Below are 20058 nucleotides of genomic sequence, written 5' to 3'. Positions count from 1 at the left end.
AGTCTTCGAAATTCTACTGCCAAGCATCGTCTTTGTCCATGACAAATTCCACCTGATCCTGTCATGATTCGAACCTGGATTACTAGCATGGAAAGATGATGCTTTAACCATTCAGCTAAGGGTGCACCTGTATCATTGACTTGGATTTTTGAAGGATGAACCCGAGACAGGTCCTTACACTTAGACATGCTTTGATCCATTGTATGTTGTATACAGAGTGAGTAAAAAGTATGGAACAATGCTTGTAACTTTCTTTTTTATGAAGAAACTATTTTTACAAAAGTTGTAGGGTATCAAAGAAGGAACATTTTGAACATGTTTTAAAATACTATGCTTTTCATTTATAAAGGGTGTGCCAATGAGACTGTTTTTTTTAAATGGCATCATGTAGTTCTTTCCCCATTTTTGAATTCTTCAGGTCTGACTACATACAAAATTAAATTTTGTTTTGCCAATTATAAACTATTGTTTTGCAAAAATTACCTCTTTTGATGACAATGTATGTGCACTGAAGGCAAATTTTAATGCTTCTGTACATCAATTTGAGGAGGCTTTGGATTAAACAATTGCAGACAAAAGCTAATAGAAACAGATGAATAAAGTTAATAAAAATAATTGAATAACAATCTGAAATCAATATGTGATACAACACAGCAATGCTAATTTTAGCTTTTATAGGTTTTCTTGCTTTAAAATCCATGTATTATATTACTATTGCAGTTATATTTCAATGGTGCATATCCTACAATGTGTCTTTTTTAAATTATAAATTTAAATAATATTAAAATTGTTGTTCAAGTTATTTTTATTAGCTTTATTCACTTGTTTCTATTAGCTTTTATCAGTTGTTTAATCCAAAGCCTCCTCAAATTGATGTACTGAAGCATTAAAATTTCCCTTTGTTCAATGCACATACATTGTCATCAAAAGAGGTAATTTTTACAAAATAATAGTTTATAAATGATTCACTCCATCCATGTAGAGGATTAGGAACTACACATCGCACAGAGACAACTGCACAATGTGCGCTACTGCACAGTGTGCAGGGTTTTGGCATGCTTGCCCTAATAGAATGAGGTCCCATTCACAGACGGGTAGCCTGATAAATCTGGAACCCCAAACCCTTCCTAAATCAGCATCATGAAACCGATGCTGAGAGGTGTGATGGGGAGGTAGAGGGTGTTGGTGAAATGACAGAGGGAAATGGGAATACACCGAGAAACTTTTGCAGCGTCTTTCTCCACCACAAATTCCATCTCGACCTTGCTGGGGATCTAATCTGGGCCGCCTGAATGGAAGACCAGTGCACTAATACTTGAGCCACACCTGTATCATAATACTGTATTATCCGTATAATTTATTGTAACAGTAGTGTTTACAAAATTAGAGGAACGCAAGTTTTATATTATTAGTCTTGCATTATAATAGACTGAATTATTAATTACTGAATCAGTTGGTGCCACAAATTTTAGTCTTCATGAATCAGTAATTCTTCTTTACAGAGGAAACTATTATATATTTATGTGTTTGTGATAGATAATTGGATTGTACTTTCGTCTGGAATTCTTCATTAACCATGGCTTTGATTTTTGATACAAGAATAATGAATAATTAACATTACATAGCCTGAACCTCAGCTAACTGTAATTTAGCTTTTGCACAGTACTGTATGTGTGCTGTAACGTCAAACTCATTTTGTGTGTTTCGAAGAGTAGTGGTAAAATACATTATTATTATATGCAGTAGAATGGTATTTTTATTAAATCTTGTACTTATGTTTATTAATCAAAGGCTGTAGAATTTATTTGAAGAAATACACACACATGATGGGGTCAGAGGAGGGAGAGAGAGATTTTTTTCACCGTTGCAGTGACATTAAATTTACGATCTTGGGTTTTTTTGCTGGAATGTATAATGCGTGTTTATTAGTTATAAATAATCTCTAATTATTCTGTTCGTGTTTTTCAGCTATTGTTCCTGTATTACTGGAAGCATTGCAAGATCCATCAAACAAAACGGCTACTTGTTTACAAACTTTGTTGGACACACAGTTCGTGCACTTCATTGATGCGCCATCTTTAGCTCTTATCATGCCTGTTGTGCAACGTGCATTTATGGATCGTTCCACAGAAACACGTAAAATGGCTGCACAGATAATTGGAAACATGTATTCTTTAACAGATCAGAAGGATCTTACTCCATATTTGCCCACCATCATACCTGGGCTTAAGACTTCTCTGCTGGATCCTGTGCCAGAGGTAAAAATTCTTAATGTAATTGTAGAATATGGGTTTGAAATAATGAAAATGGAATGTGGACAGAATCATGCTCCTCACTCTGTGTGGTGTAGGACATTATGCATTGGAGTAACATTATGGAATGAGTGCTGATTCAAGTCATGGGGGGAGAAATTTCGGTGAGTGTATGGGACTGGTGCCTACCCAGCACCGTGATGAATTTGGGAATCTACAGTGAGTAGTGAAATCCGGTTTTATAAACAAGCTATAATAGCTAAGGGGGTCATCATACTAACCACACATTACTCTTGCACTGTACTGGTTGGATGATCGTTCACCTTCACTGAGGCATGTGGATGTAAGTCCAGTAGCCAGAAGGTAGGCTTTTATGGGTTGTCATGTAACAGTTTGTTGTTTGGACAATAATATAGGAATTGTAAATGCAATATCTGTATTATATAATTATAGGAAATCCTCTATCTAACACTTTTCTGGGGACATGGAATAATTAATCTTAAATGGGGGTTGACGCTAAATAGGAGTTTGTTACTTTTGTTTAAAAATGTTTGAATACTTTTGCAAAATGCAATTTATTTGCAAAATAAATAAATTATGGACAATACTGTACAAAAAAGTGGTAAACATGAGGGGAAGAATTGAATATCACTGCCATTGCGGATACTATAGAATCTTATCACAACAACTGGTATGAACATGTATTAAGAATGCCCAAGAGACTATTGGACTATATACCTCATGGAAAATGAGACATCAGAAGACCAAGGAAGAGATGGAAAGACAACTTTCTTCTGGAAGCGGAACAGGCCAGGATGCCTAATCCAAGACTGTTATTGATGATGATGAAGTAAATTGAATATATCAGACAAGAAAGCTAACTTTACCATAAATTTTGAGTTATTAAAGTAGCTACTTTGCATATGGTGAGGCTTTACTGTTCAACATTTGAATTATGTATGTACGTCATGATGTAATTCAAAAACATGCTGCAGACATTTTCCTCTAGAAAGACAGCAAATTTTGGCATGTAGAAGCAAGCTTTATACAAGGACTCAATTTCCGAACATAATACAGCTAGCATCTGTACTACATTGTCACATGGTACATGAAACGTGGAAGACAGAGACAACAGAGACATGGGACAAAGGCAGAAATGCCAACCTCTGCAGCAAGCGGACAGGTCGAGATCTGTTTATTCATTGTGTGTCATGTTTAAATATACTCTTACTGAAGTCATTTTCATCCAGGTATATTAATTCTTCACTTTACGGATCAGTAGGTCTTGGAGTCACTAACATGCGAAATAAAGTGACTTTGCTAATGTCAGACAAAGAATATCTTAATTTTGAAAAAAGAATGTTGAATATTATATTGCACTATCTAACATTTGGAAATTCTCTCCTGAAAAACTGTAAGCTAAAATATTTACTCAAAGGTCCTGACTTCCTTGTAAAACAATCCTGAATTTATTACTGTTTATTTCTCCAGGAGAAAGAGGAAATATATATGTTCATAGGGACTGGCTACGAATCTTGTGATAACACATCCTAATCATATCGATAGGATATGTAACTTAGTACTCATATTGAAGTTGAAGATTATTTTCTTCTTCTCTGTTAAATTAAGACCATGTAATTTAATTTAATCCTCTAGCTTAAACCTATCTAGAGGTCGAGGATTCTATATTCTGGCTACGGATCTGGCTATAATACAACATAAGCATGTGTGTTCATACTTAATTCAGTACCAGTACTCGTATTGAAATTGAAGATTATTTTCTTTCTCTCTGTTAAATCAAGCCTATCTCATTTAATTTCATTCTTTAGCTTAAAGGCCCATGGTTCTATATTCTGGCTACGAAATTGGCTATAAGAATGTAAGTATATCTGTTCATACTATTCAGTACTCATATTGAAATTGAAGGTTACTTTCTTTTTCTCTGTTAAATGAAGCCTGTCTAATATAATCTAATCCACTAGAGGTCCAGGATTCTATATTCTATCACTCTGGTGGCAGTATAACCTATACAGAAGTGAATAATCCAACAATATTGTATTATGTAAAATTTTCATAGATTTCAAAAAGGCATATGACTTGGTTAAGAGAGAAGTTTTATATAATATTCTTATTGAATTTAGTATTCCCAAGAAACTAATTCGATTAATTAAAATGTGTCTCAGTGAAACTTACACCGGAGTCCGTATAGGCCAGTTTCTATCTGATGCTTTTCCAATTCACTGTGGACTAAAGCAAGGAGATGCACTATCACCTTTACTTTTTAACTTTGCTCTATACTTCATCTCATGGTGTTTGAGAGCGCGAGTAAACAACTCCATACCTGCTGCACACTGGTCCACGTGCTGTGGCTGCGCACTACTACTGATCCTACAAACATAAACATAGCACAGAAAACAATGATTTTAAAATAATGTTGAGTGAACTCACCAGCTAATCGTCCGTTTCTAGAGGTTCAATTCCGGACATGTCAACGTCACCGGAATCATCAGCACCATCATCATCATCGTCACTGTCACTGTCATCACCCACGTTAATAATTAGAGGTTCCACCAGCTACTCTGTCAGGCAATCTAGACTCCACATATTCTCTTCTTCCCCACGCACATGGCGGATGCAATCTTCCCATTCACGTGACGATATATTTCCTACTGCCTCAAGCATGAGTTCTCACACTTCTGAAAGTTTGAAGGTTTTATTGTTCCTGGCTACATGCCCTTTCAGTTGGCTCCAAATTAATTCAATAGGATTAAGATTGCAATGGTATGGTGGTAGTTGTAGAACCAAAATCTTCCAGAATTTTCGGCAATTTTGCCTACTCTATACTGGCGGCATTCGGTTACGAGGTGACTTGGGATACACTGCAATAGTTCCAGCTTGTGATAATTTTCCTCAAAATACAGTTCTTTTGAAATCAGCCAGTCCCTGATTCTAATATTACTCCACGATTTATTGGGCATTCTTTCCACCATTACGCTGTGATAAGGAGCATTGTCCATAACTATAACAGAGTCCTTTTCCAGGCGTGGAAGAATTTCACTAAATCATTTCTCGAATCTGTCCCCATCCATTTCCTCGTGGTAATCTTTAGTCGACTTGGACTCGAAAAGAAGAAGACCCCCATCCACGAACCCTTTCTCACTACCAATATGAAACACTATCAGTCTTTTCCCCTTTCCGGTGGGGTTTCTTAGTCCAGTTGATAGCCCAGAGAGGAATGCCTGTTTTTGGGTTTCAATAGTTTTGTCCACTAGAACTTTATTAACGGTGTGCCCCGCATTCACCCACATTTCGTCTAGGTAATATATTACCTTGCCTTGAGCCCTATGCTCTTTTATTGCCCTCAAATATTTCCTCCGCCACAGCACAATGTCATCTCTGTCGAGCAACAAACACTGACGATTCTGTTTTTCATATTTAAATTGAAGCACTTTAGTGAGCATTCGATGCAGGGTGGTGCACGAGAAATTAGGCAAATTTTTGTCATTACGTACCATGGCAAGAATTTTGTCTGCAGTCGGTATCTCATTACGAAAATAAAACTGATGCACTATAACACGAATTGCACATTTCGTTGCTTCATCATACTTTTCTCCTAGTTGTTTAGCCCAGCGAATTTTTTTAGGGGTGGTCAACTTTTCGCCCTACTTCACCTTACTTCGTAGTCGATAAATGCTGGCTTTAGACATGCCTGTTGCTTCAGTAGTCAACTTTGTCACTTCATCAATAACTATTCCGGGATTGTCGGCAACAATCTTATTGAAGACATTTAGCACACTCTCTTGTTGGCCTCTTTGCAGCGGTTTGCCTTTCGAATGCTTCTTCACTGAAAGTTCCTCCATTTCAATTATTATATATACGCACCCAGGTTTATACATATATGTACAAACAGACTATAAAATACTTTACTTAACACTATATATTATTATATACATTGCCTCTCAGTAAAAATCTCAGCATCAGTCAACGTATTATAACTGTGTAATGCACAACGCAAGTGTTGTCTGGAGGAGGGGACGCTGTTGATATTTTGTGTTCGCAATCCCATCCAATGTTAATCTGCATCCACAAATAATTACATTTTTAAAGCATTTTATGCTGTTCATAAACCCACCAAAAATATAACATGTATATCTAGTTTGAGTTCTCTACAATATCATAATAAATTAAAACATTACAGTATTGTAAATGACCGTAAACAGTACGAACGGCGACAAAAAGAGGGGAGTGAGATCACTAGAGTAACAGCCACTGGCAGGCAGTCCAGCTCATCTGCTAGAACATCACCGGGTGGGGTAGTTGTTTACCCGTACTCTCAAACACTGTGAGATGTAGTTTAGGAATATGCCATTAAGAAAATCCAGGACAACAAAGAGGGTTTGGAATTGGACGAGTTACATCAGCTCCTTGTTTATGCAGATGATGTGACTATGTTAGGAGAAAATCCACAGACTATTGGGGAAAACACGGGAATTTTACTTGAAGGAAGTAAAGAGATAGGTTTGGAAGTAAATCCCGAAAAGACAAAGTCTATGATTATGTCTTGTGACCAGAATATTGTACGAAATGGAAATATAAAAATTGGAGATTTATCCTTCGAAGAGGTGGAAAAATTCAAATATCTTGGAGCAACAATAACAATTATAAATGACAGTCGGGAGGAAATTAAACGCAGGATAATATAAAAATGGATTTGAGGAAGGTGGGATATGATGATAGAGACTGGATTAATCTTGCACAGGATAGGGACCGATGGCGGTCTTGTGTGAGGGCGGCAATGAACCTGCAAGTTCCTTAAAAGCCATTTGTAAGTAAGTAAGTAAAATTTTATATTAAAAATGGAAAATATGTAGTGTGTGTGTGCGTGTGCGTGCGCATGCGAGTGAGAAGTTAAAATCATACCTGTGGTTATTCTCAGCTTTCTTCTTGCTTTCACATTCTATAACGACACTGCTAACACTTACTGCTAATATCGTATTTGAAAAATCGTACGATGAAGTAAATACTTCTGAAAATCGTCCAAATCATTAACACTTTTATTTTATTTTGTCTCTTTGTCCTGCCCAAGAATACGAGATACCGTAGGCACTCTTGATGCACACGCCTGTGCAGTCTGATTCTGTGTTTGTGAAAAATTGACATACACTGAATCGTTAGTAAGTTCCTTTAAACATTATATACAGAAAATACTATATTTATCGCCTTTTGCATATAACAGACTAAACACCAAAGCCACTTGCAATCTCTTCAAGAGATGTTGTTACGGCAAGTTCCACATCACACAAGAGAAAACAGTTCATGTCTGAATTTGAAAAGAAGCAGGATCTATCTTCGTTTAGAGAGATCACACAGAGGGACTTCGGAACAAAATATGTTGTATGTTGTAGATTAGATATCTCTGTTTATCTTACAGCAGTAACACGGGAGCCAGTTGACATACAGTTGCCATTCTTATACATTTCGTTTCATAATTTTGAGCTCTATCGAATGGCACTGCTTAAAATTCATTCCTAGCTATAAATATTGTAAAAGGTAAGGTAAGGCAAAAAAGAAAGTAATACGCAATGCTTCAGCAAGATGTTCCAGTGATTTAACTAGGCAACACCACTTCACTGTCACTGGCTAGTCAACATAGACTGACTTGAACTAGCTCCACCTTATGTCTTATTCTGAAAGCGCTTTAGTATCAAAAATGTATGGGATAAAAGATTCACAAAAGAAACTAAACACAACATTTATAAATCACTTGTTAGAAGTACAACTTTGTGTGGTGCAGAAACTTGGCAATTAAAAAATATTACAAAAAAATAAACTTTTGGCAATGAACTACTGGAGAAGATCAGTGAGAATGTCAAGAATGATGTAATAAGAAAGAAAATGGAAGTTAACATTGTAGAGAATATATCACATTGCAGCTAATATGGTACAGGCACGTGATGTGAATGAATGAAGAAAGATTACCAAGGATGACTTATGATTGGATTCCATCAAGGAGAAGGAAAACAGGAAATCCAGTGACAACATGGAAAAAGGGAATTCTGGAAGTGATGGAGAGAAGACAATTGAATTAGTGCATAAAGAAAGGGCTTCAGTCCATTTTAGCTAAGTTGTGAAATGAAGAAAAACTGTCTGGAGTTCTTGCTATTACAATAAAAATGTAAAAATGGCTAATATCAAATACAGGATGCCCATTAGGATTGCTCTGAACATGTTTCATGAATTTAATATCATTAGTTGAATTTTACTGATGACCTTTCTTTATAAAACACGTTCACAATTGAGTAACTGTAATATTTATTATTTCGAACCACTCAGAATTTCTATACAGGCTTTCTTTGTTCACAGAATAATGTTTAAATATTGTTCTTAATATTATAAAACATATTATCTAGTCTCAAGGTACATAACAGGTACTGAAATTAGAGACAAAAAATTTCGTCTTTCTCTAATCATCTTCATTTTCCTGGAGTCCTGTCACAGTAGGCCAAGATGTAAGATCCTTGAAGTACTTCTGATGCTCATCAGATATATATTCGCCCAGTTTCTCAAGATCAACTTTCAACTTCTTAATGGGTACCTTTCCTGCTGGGTATGCAGAGTCTATTGGAAATGATGGCATACGGCTTGAGGTATTACTTAGTCTGAAAGTGCTTCTTGTCAGGTCATCAGTGAATGTCCTAGCAATGATAACACCCCTGAACTCTGAATTATAAGAAAGATATGAAAAGGAGTGAATATTAAAATTAATTTTGTCTTTCTTCTGGCCCATTCTACCTGTAGTTTCCTCTGAAACTGCAGGTTTGGAATAAAATTGAGGCCATCATCTTTTGAAATCTAATGTGTCAGGGGCCTGAATGCACTTCACAATGAACTTTCGGAGATTATTAGAGCTATGAATAATCATCTGCATTATGTCTTTCATTGTGTACAAATGATCTTCTCTTTTGAGTGACCTCTTGATGATACTGAAATCCCAATCGCACAGCATGAAGCTGTGCCCTCTCAATGGGAAAAGTGTTCAATTTGTTTTAATTTTTCTGTATCTGTCTGTGCACAAAGATATCTGGTGAAGGTGTGTGATTCTTATTTTGGTCCCCGCAATTATTAGAATAAATACAGTAGCGTGCAAATTAATCCGAACAACGTAATTACTTATGCAAAAACACTCAAACGGGATAAAAAAAGGATCTAAGACATACCTCAGTAATCTATGTGGCCTCCCTTGTTTCTAATAACAGCTCTGAGACGATTTGGCATGGATTCCACTAATTTCCCGCAAATATTCTTCATTTCTTCATCACGAAACCATACAACAATGAGGGCAGAAATCATCTTCTCCTTTGTAGAACAATCCATTTTTTGCATTCTTCTTTTGCAAATTGACCACAAGTTCTCAATAGGGTTGATGTCGGGTGAGTTGCCTGGCCAGGGGAGTACCTGAATATTCTTCTTGTTGAAGAATTCTGTAGTTTTTCGAGACGTATGGCATGGTGCCAAGTCTTGTTGGAACACACCTCTGCCATCCGGAAATGATTTTTGCAGCTGGGGTACGATTCTGGTTTCCAATAAGTGAATATATTTGTCAGAATTCATCATTCCCTTGATAGGTATTAATGCTCCAGGCCCTTCATGTGTAAAACAACCCCAAAACATTACTTTGGGGGTGGGGGTATTTGGGTGCTTGTTGGAGATGAGCTGCTGTTACTTTTTCGGATCCTTTCCATACATAAGAAACACGGTGGCCGTGGACCTCGAAATGAGACTCATCAGAAAAAAGTACATTCTTCCAGTCATTCACTGTCCAGTGTTGATGTAATTTTGCCCACATTAAGCGTTTTTTGCATATAACAGGGGTTAGCAGTTGCTTCTTAATAGGCTTACGAGCCCATCGTCCAGCTTCCAAAAGCCTACGCCGCACTGTTGTGACATGAATATTCGCCCCAGTGGTAGCCATTAACTCGCGGGTTAAGTCGACAGCAGTTAGTCTAGGATTTAATTTAGTTTTCCTGACAATTAAACGATCATCTGCAGGTGAAGTGTTCCTTTTCCGGACACAGTTTCCTTTTTTCTGGGGTGTGATGGATCCAGTCTCCCTGTATCGTTTTATGATCGAATTAACAGTAGCCAAACCGATGTGACGTTCTGCAGCAATTTGCCTCTGTGTCATAGAAGAATGCTCTGTTAATGTTATAATTTTAGACCGTTTTCGTGGAGTTGTATCCATTTGTGAAGACGACAGAATGTACACAGGATTGCAGTATTAAGTCTTCAACACAACTGAAATGCTTATAAGTACAAAACGACAGGCAAAATGTCACATATTATAAAAAAAATAATGACAGACCTTCAACAATGGAATTACATGTACTACAGATGTCAATTAAAGCGGTATGAGCAGCTGTGAGGCCAACAGTGACAGAAAATGTAAAAATATGTCGTGTTCAGATTAATTTGCACGCTACTGTACGAAACCCTTCAGCACTTGTGCAGTCATCATTGTTAACATAATCCATGAGAAAATAGCATGCCTCATTGGGACCTTTTTTGTATTACCTTCGTGGTACAGATAAATTTTGGCAGTATTATCTTTGATGTTATGAATGGCAAAAACGTTGACATTAATTTGACATAAATAGTATGTTTCTTGAACAGATGTTACTGGTATACTGATGAATCAGACTGTCGTCTTCCTTCTGATTCGTTTTGTTCAATACGATCGTCGTTCATTACTGTCACATTAAAGAATTGCTAATGGCAGTCAGGAAAAAGGTTTCGTCTTATAGCTGCTGTAGAAGAGAGATAATAAAATACTTTAGTGTACAATATCGATGCAATGCCACAGCCAAAACACCTCAAGACAATGTACACTTATACATGGAACAAAAACAAGTGAAGAGCAGTACACTAATCGAAGAACACCCAGTGTCCCCATTGTCGTTTCGTAAAAGTAGGGCTTCAGTTCAGACTGCTACCCTTCCTTTACAAAACGTTCACATTCCGTTCACGATGAAAGAAACATTGGACTGGTATCTTTTCTTGATAAAACGATGTGTTCAGCATTCAAGATGGAAAATTCAATGTTAATTCAATTTCGAAAAAAATATGACTTATGCCCTTTCTTTATGATGCAATTCAATTAAGAGAAGGACAATGGTTGATAGAGGAGAGTGGTTTCTTGCAATACGAGAAATTTACTGATTTAGTTGTCAGAAGATGTTAATATACATTGTAAACTGATTGAATAATAATAATAATAATAATAATAATAATAATAATCACAAATTAACTTATAAATTAATTTTAACTCAACCAGTTTAGATATTTTATTAATATATTTTGAAATCAAAATATGGTGCTCTGTAACCCAGTTCAAAGTGTTTTGCAACCCACTAATTGATTACCATTGCAGTGCATAACACCTGTTTTCAAATTGAATGTCTGAAGTTACAATCTGAACTAAATGTTTGGATTACAGTACAGTACAGTACAGTACAGTACAGTACCGGCTTTTGTTTGTAAAGGGTTGTTGACACAACAGAAAAAAGAGTTTGGCCTACCCCATACTCTACCTCTTTTCTCAGAATTCCAATTCTTATGGCGAAGTGCATCAACATCGTTAAAAACGCAGTAATCATAGATTACGAAATGATGGTTAAATAGTAACAGTGGTTAAAATGTAATTTCTGTGCACCATTTATAATCACCGATTACTTAAACATGGCTAGCTGACACCTCATTTAATCAGAGTAAAGTCTATGATGGTACATTGTTTCTACAAAATGATTAAAGGAAAGCATCCATACCGCTGCAAAGTTCATAGTCAACATCTAAAAACGACTGCGCTCACTCCGTTCTACATCGAAATGAACATGTCCTACAGTTGCGCTTTGCATTTGTTTGCCTTTGGGCGCTGTTATATTTGCGAGTTGCATTTCTTTGCTTTTCAGTGCTATTAGGTTAAAATCGTTCAAAATAGAAAATTGAATGCAAAAATGATTATATCCCAATGTGAGGTTGAAGTATCGATAGACTTAATTACTAGATTTAAATATATTATATAAAAAGATGGAATATCTATAAAGGAAAAGGATGCAAAAGATTAGTAGGAATGTGTATAAGATCCAGGACCCCATTTACACGAGGGAACTGTTCATTATCCTAAATCCATCCATAACCTCTCTTTGTTCAGCCAGTGACATAGAGAAATAGGTATTCGATTAATTCCCTCTTAAAGTGCAGAAAATAACAGTTACATAGAATCATAATATAAGCAGCCGATCCATAGGAGAAATATGACTTTTTGTGTTATTTCAAGTGATCCATTTGTAGATTTTGATAAACGAAATCCCTCCTGAAATTTTCTGTCACCTAACTTAATTCCTCGTAAGAATCTCTCTTTTCACCAATAAACTTCACCCTCATGCTCTATCCAAGTAATTCAAGTATTGTACAATAATGTCTTTTAAATAAACATCTGTGGCTCTGGCCGCCATATTGCTTTACTTGCTCTACTAATCACTGGTTATCTCTTTTAACCACTCAAATATGGCCGGTTACAGATTACTGTGGTTAACCTCCTATTTAAGTTGTAACCGAGGTCGATCCACTGTAAAAATGCTTAACCAATGGTTAGGTGACAATTTTAACTGGTGGTTACACTAACCGACATTGATGCACGTGGGCATTAGCCTATGAAATGCTTGTGTCACAAGAACTGAAAACAGTATTGGTGACTATGACATTGCCAGCTAGCTGCAAATTTCTCTCTGTTTGTACTGTTGTTAAATGTTGCTATAAACAAGTTGCTTATTAAAAATATGTCGTTATAAAAATAATAAATCACATTTGTTTAATACAGATTAAAAATGTACTGCTTAATGACTAACATTGTAACCAAGATGTCACGTCACACTCGCCGAGGTAGCTATAACAAAGTTCAAGTTGCATTGAATCCTTAATATCTCATTGTGTATAGTGGAATATTAATTTTATTCCAGGTGCGTAGTGTGTCAGCAAGGGCTCTTGGAGCAATGGTGCGTGGAATGGGCGAATCTAGTTTTGAAGATTTACTTCCATGGTTGATGCAGACACTGACGTCAGAGACAAGCTCTGTAGATCGTTCAGGTGCTGCCCAAGGTCTGAGTGAAGTTGTAGGGGGATTAGGCGTAGAAAAACTTCACAAATTAATGCCAGGTAATTGTTTTTAAATGTACCAGTACCAATTTTTATGTATGTTTGAACATATGAATATCACCATTTGGTTTCTCCCTTTGAAAGTTGGTTGATTGGAAGAGACTTGTGTTACTATTGTTTGTAAGCTCTTTAGCGCCTAGCTATCATTGCTATTTGAACATCTATCACTGTAATTATGCTTGTGTTTCAGAGATTATCAGCACTGCAGAACGGATTGATATTGCACCACATGTGAAAGACGGTTATATTATGATGTTTATTTATATGCCAGTTGTGTTCACCAATGAGTTTACACCATATATAGGACAAATCATCAATCCAATTTTGAAGGTAATTCTTTTTTTTTTCCTCCTCTCCTAAGTAGTAACAAAATTCTTTGTTGCTCTCTCTTTCTGCCTCTCTTCCTTCCTCCCTTATCTCCTCTCCCTTATGCCCCTTTCACCTATGTTCACCTTTCTTGTATTCCATTTCATCTCTGTCCTTCCCCTTTCTTCATTCCCTCTTTTTAATGACACTATTACCAATTTCTAAAAAAAATGTGTTTACTTTTTTGCACAAATTCATCTGTTATTTACAGTATATTCATAATGTTCAGACGCTGAAGCTGCCATTGCTGACTATTATTACAGTAAAATCTTGAATTACGAGATAATTGGTTTCGAAAACGTGCTCTTAACCCAAAACACTCGCATATCAAAGTGACTTTCTCCATAAAAACAATGAAAACTCAGATTAATTTGTTTCACAACCCTTTATTTATATAAAATACAGTATAATTTAGGTAAAATTTATTACAATAGTGCAACACAAATTACTTTACTGTATATATTATTTTAATGTACCGAAGTACATATGATATTTCCATGCAGATATTCTGCGTCATCATACGATGAAAGAGTAATGGAACGGAGAAAAATTCTCTCCGGCGCCGGGATTTGAACCCGGGTTTTCAGCTCTACGTGCTGATGCTTTATCCTGCGTTCATAGACATCTATGACGTAGTGCAGAGGGCGGCCACTAGAGGGAACCCAAGAGTTGGAGCTTAATCTGAGACGATTCTAACCGGCGTCGGAGTTGTATCCGGTGTGGCTTAGTGGATAAAGCATCAGCACGTAGAGCTGAAAACCCGGGTTCAAATCCCGGCGCCGGAGAGAATTTTTCTCCGTTCCATTACTCTTTCATCGTATGATGACGCAGAATATCTGCATGGAAATATCATATGTACTTCGGTACATTAAAATAATATATATGATATGCGTAAATCACTTCGTGATTTAAGACGGCGCTTATTCCATCGGATCCCGGCCAACTAGTCACTCATATCGAGTGCACCTCAGCACATGTGTGGACTTCGGTCCTGCGTTCATAGACATCTATGACGTAGTGCAGAGGGCGGCCACTAGAGGGAACCCAAGAGTTGGAGCTTAATCTGAGACGATTCTAACCGGTGTCAGAGTTGTATCCGGTGTGGCTTAGTGGATAAAGCATCAGCACGTAGAGCTGAAAACCCGGGTTCAAATCCCGGCGCCGGAGAGAATTTTTCTCCGTTCCATTACTCTTTCATCGTACTTTACTGTAGTTTGTTTTTGAGTGTCTTTCATCTGTTTTACTTCTTAATAAACTTCTTGAATATTTAAAGAAAATATTTTCACTATCACTAACGAAATCACTTCTGACTGCTTGATGGACGTGACTGGAATCTTTTGCTTTGACTAAGAACCTATCCAATGACACCTGCTTTTGCCTCGTTTTGAGGATTTTGCAGAAATGTGACATTGTGTTGCTGTTAAACAGATTTATTGCACGCACTGCTACAACCTTATCAGGTTGGTGAATTTGAACAAAATTTTGCACTGCTTGCAACTTTTTACACACTTCTTTAATCCAATATGTAGCGAGAAATTCGTCCACTCTTTTAGATGGAAATAAATATTTTGAAAATTTATTTTTTAAAAGAATTGTCTCAAGAAGAACTCAGAGAGGCTATCAGGAATACTCATAGTAAAAAGCAGTCAGGGGCAGACAAAATTTTCCTGAAATTTGTCAACTCTCCAGTCTATCTGTAATAAGTTTTGAGTAGAGAATATAAGTCTTCCTTCGGACTGAACAAAAGCCATAATCATTCCAATATTAAAGCCATGCAATGCAGAAGATAATATGAAATCCTACAGACCTATTGCTCCTCATTGATATTTGCCAAAATAATGGGGCGAAAAAAATGGTAAGAGCACGACTGAATTGGTTCCTGGGAAAACAGAAGTGTCTAATTGAGGATCAGGTTTGATTCAGAAGCAGCATGTCGACCTTGAAATGCACTTATGAAATTTGTCCATAATGGTAAAGGAGGGTTTAACTCTCAGAGAAGCACTCTTGTAATCATTATAGATATCAAAGGAGTGTATGACACAGTTTGGCGACCAGAACTCATTAGCAAATTAAAAAAAAAAAAAGATTGGAGTGAGAGGATACACATTAAGCTGGTACACAAGATTCCTGCTACAAATATGGGTAAAAACAAGGTGAGAAGGTGCTGAATCAAGCTATAAACATTCGAAACTGGGTCTTCCACAAGGAACAATGTCAAGTACAACTCTCTTCAACATCTATATTAATGACCTGCGAGAGAAATTAAAGAAAATTGAGGACATTAAAGTCAGTATGTTTCACTGATTACTAGTTTCGAAGTGTTGTTCTTCATTCTCCAAAGCCTAATTAGTATGTTTGCCGATGATGTTGCTATTTGGCCATTGGCAAGAAACAGAAGAAAAAATTAAAGAAGTAAACTTGAAGAGTCGATGAATACTGCTTTAAATGAACTTAGCACATGGACTTCAGAAAAAAAATCTGGAGCGTGAAGACAGCATCAGTTACAGCTCTTCAGCAATATACACAAAATCTTCCAATCAAGCACGAAATACAAAAACAAGTAGTGACGAGCATTATCAAGATGGAAGCTCCATCGAGAGCCAGCTGGATTCATAAAATAAATCAAAACCAATCTCTCAAGACTCAGAAACACCAGTCACAGCATGTAGAAGGATCTTGAAGGAGTTAAGTATTCCAGAAAAACTGGAACCTATAGGAGAGACTCCAATCCATTCAATTATACTCAGTATTAGCCAACCTGACTCTCCCAAACATTCTAAAACAGACATACATATAGCAATTTTGAAATGCTCAGTGCTTAGCGTGTTAAGTGAGAATAAAATTATCCTGAAGAAGAATGGCTGAGGGTGTTTGTTTTTGCATTACATACCAGTGGGCAGCTACAAAACTAAACTCGACGGAGAAATTGAAGCAATTCGCCTGGCTATACAATACTTAATCTACCTTCAAAAAAGCAGTTCATTCTGTAGATTCCCAAGTCGCCATTCAAGCAGTATTCTCCAACAAACAAACACAAACAAGGAGAGTGCAGGACATCCAACGAATGCTAAAATAGCTGAAGTGTCTTGGGAAAAAGTGTATAGTCTTCCAATGGATCCCGGCCCTTTTGGGGAGGGGGAGGGTAGAGGGAAACGAAATTGAAGATGGCTGGCCAGGAAAGAAACTGAATTCAAGATAAATGGAAGGTGAATTCAATGAAGAAAATTATATTGCAGGAAACTAAAGAAGTAGAAAAGAAGCAAGAGAGCAAGCAAAGGAGGGAAAATAGGAGAATATGCGAGAATTATGGAAAACCAAATCTAGAAAGGAAGCCTTGGCAGCTTTTTGACTGACAGCAGGCCATGACTGTCTCACGGCACACCTTGCGCGAATGAAGATGTTGTTGTTGTTTTCTAATGCCAGGCTTTTGACAATAAAGTCATTTGACCTCTTGCACTCCAATATTTTTCAAAGATATTATCATGACCAGCCACTGAAGCACAGATTTTGAGGTGTTCCGAATCCATTTCTTGGTTTGAGTTGCACAATGGACAGTTAGGGGACTGATATATTCCAATTCTATGCAGGTGTTTGGCCAAACAATCATGGCCTGTTGCTAATCTAAATGCAGTTACAGACGATTTTCGTGGTAAATCGGGAATTAACTGTGGATTTTGATGCAGAGAGTTCCATTTTTTCCCTTGGGATTGTGTTATCAAATTTTGTTTGTTGAAGTCTAAGTATGTAGATTTAATAAATCTTTTCACAGAGTAATACGTAGCTTTAGTAACAGGTCTGTAAGTAGCAGTGCTGTCCTTCTTTGCTAAAGCATCCGCATTCTCGTTTCCCAGGATTCCACAATGGGATGGTATCCATTGGAATACAATTCTTTTATTGAGTGATATTAATTGAGAGAACATTTTAGTTATTTCTACTGTTTGAGATGAAGGTGTGTGTTTAGAGACTATTGATAGAATAGCTGCTTTGGAGTCTGACAATATAACTGCATTTTTAAATTTACTGATATGGCATAGAAGATTCCTGAGACTTTCACTTATTGCAATGATTTCTCCATCAAAACTTGTTGTTCCATACCCAAGAGATCTATAAAGTGAGAAGAGACAGCACGTAACACCTGCACCAGCACCTTGTTCTCTGGAGATCAAGGATCCGTCAGTGTATAAATGAAGCCAGTTTTGTGGAGGGTATCTAATATTAATTGTCTCTAAAGACAATTGTTTTAGTATTTCAGTGTTTACTTCTGATTTCAGTATTTCTTCTGTTAAATTTAGATTATATTCCATATTTAATAGAGTTAAAGGGTTTGGTTTAATTTGTAGGTTTTCTTTTAAATTCGGGACATTGATTTTCTGTTTTAATTCTTGAACAAAGGATATGAAACTTTTTTGAGTTTTCAATCTACAGAGAGGACGGTATGAATGCCAATTGTTTCCAATGAAGATGTACTCAACAATGAATGCACCATTTGTCATACTCAAAATTCCATCATGGACGCTGGCCATCTCTTGCAGTGTACTGATCTGTATTCATCAAATAGAAGCAAGTTTAGCCATACTTTATTGGGATGACAGAAGTAAAATGGAATAATTCTCTATGAAGTCATAGAACAATAATAATAATAATAATAATAATAATAATAATAATAATAATAATCATCATCATCATTATCATCAGGTAACATTAATAATCCAGTATCATGTTCATCAAACACAAGGTACCTGACATAAATTTTTAATGGAAACAGCTGAATTTGTCAGTTTCAGATGCAGTTATTTTCTGCATTAAGCACAGTAATAAATCTATTATCATTTACTGTAACTTTGGAATAGTTGTAATTAACGGTCTATTTAAATGTTGATTTTTGTTTTTATTTATAGGCTTTGGCAGATGAAAACGAATATGTTCGTGACACAGCATTGAAAGCTGGACAGAGAATAGTCAATCTTTATGCTGACACTGCTATAATGTTGTTGTTGCCAGAATTAGAAAAGGGGCTTTTTGATGATAACTGGAGAATTCGTTACAGGTACTTGACCATTAGTAGAAATACTTCAGTAGATTTAATTTCCTTATTTATTTTATTTAAGAGGTTGTTGTTGTTTAGTCAACTGTCTGAAGATAGGTCTGGGCCCACAAGTGATACCGACAAGGCATCACCCACAAGTGACACCAACAAGGGATCATTCATGAATCATGAGACAACTAGGCCAGGAGATAATGGGGTAGTGTGGCCAGTTCCTTTCCCCCTCTTAAGAGGTTATAAAACAAATGTTTATCTTTCATTATGGCATTGGATTCACTTATGAGGTTCAAACCTGTCTTCGGAGAGTTGATTAAACAGCAACATTGTAAGACTTAAAACGATTTAATTTCACTATGTATTTTATTTAAAGGATTACCGTATGCAATAATTTTCATTAACTTATGAGGCTAATGTTTTCAAACTGTCTTCATGTTTAAAGTTACAAAGTATCTCCTTAATTGATAACAATAATAAATAGAAGTAACATTTTGTCGTGTTCCTGATTGCATAAAATTTCTGATGGAATATTTTTTATTAGACATACTGGTAACACAGTTTAAAATTGGTTTTATTGTTGTTTGAAAATAAACCAAAATAGACTGCAGAATTGTGACTTCTGTAATTATTAATTATATTCTCTTACATCAGAATCATCTTCAGTGATGTTCAGCCATTTCCTCTAAGCCCGTTGGATGTGAGAAATATTGCAGAGCAAGAGAGTTAATGGCTTTATAGCCAAGAACTCAGAGTTAGTTAATAATAATAATAATAATAATAATAATAATAATAATAATAATAACAACAATATTCTCGCTTTGATTTCACAGTTCAGTCCAGCTGTTAGGAGATCTCTTGTACAGAATATCAGGAGTTTCTGGAAAGATGAGTACAGAAACAGCAGATGAAGATGATAACTTTGGAACAGAACAGTCACATCATGTAAGTAATTTTTAACTTCTTAGGCCTATATGAAGTTCTTTTCTTTTCATTAATATCGTGAGTAGTGCCCACAGTTTTCTTTCTGTTAATTCTAGTGCATTAGTTAATTCTAAATTTTCTTGCAGAGTTGAATGTAGAAGATTTCAGTAGGATGTGTTGTAAGGATTTGTCTTCTCTTTTGTGGATTTTTAATATAGGATTGTCACTGATTTTGAAGCATGTGAGGTAGGCTATATTCCCTTTAGA

The 20058-nt window shown here is 36.2% G+C and overlaps 1 protein-coding gene across 1 annotated transcript in view; it reads left to right on the top strand.

Moving 5' to 3' along the window:
• Positions 1-20058, top strand: part of l(3)80Fj (lethal (3) 80Fj) — a 499933-nt gene that overhangs the window by 329153 nt on the left and 150722 nt on the right. Inside the window, exons 25-29 of the mRNA XM_069845727.1 lie at positions 1969-2258; positions 13268-13463; positions 13654-13793; positions 18728-18876; positions 19701-19812. Coding sequence (XP_069701828.1) covers positions 1969-2258; positions 13268-13463; positions 13654-13793; positions 18728-18876; positions 19701-19812 — 887 coding nt within the window. The remainder of the gene's footprint in view (positions 1-1968; positions 2259-13267; positions 13464-13653; positions 13794-18727; positions 18877-19700; positions 19813-20058) is intronic.

Source organism: Periplaneta americana, chromosome 14 (assembly GCF_040183065.1).
Source record: "Periplaneta americana isolate PAMFEO1 chromosome 14, P.americana_PAMFEO1_priV1, whole genome shotgun sequence".
Taxonomy (NCBI): domain Eukaryota; kingdom Metazoa; phylum Arthropoda; class Insecta; order Blattodea; family Blattidae; genus Periplaneta; species Periplaneta americana.
The sequence above is the reverse complement of the archived record's forward strand: the minus strand, read 5'-3'. Positions and strand labels throughout refer to the sequence as shown.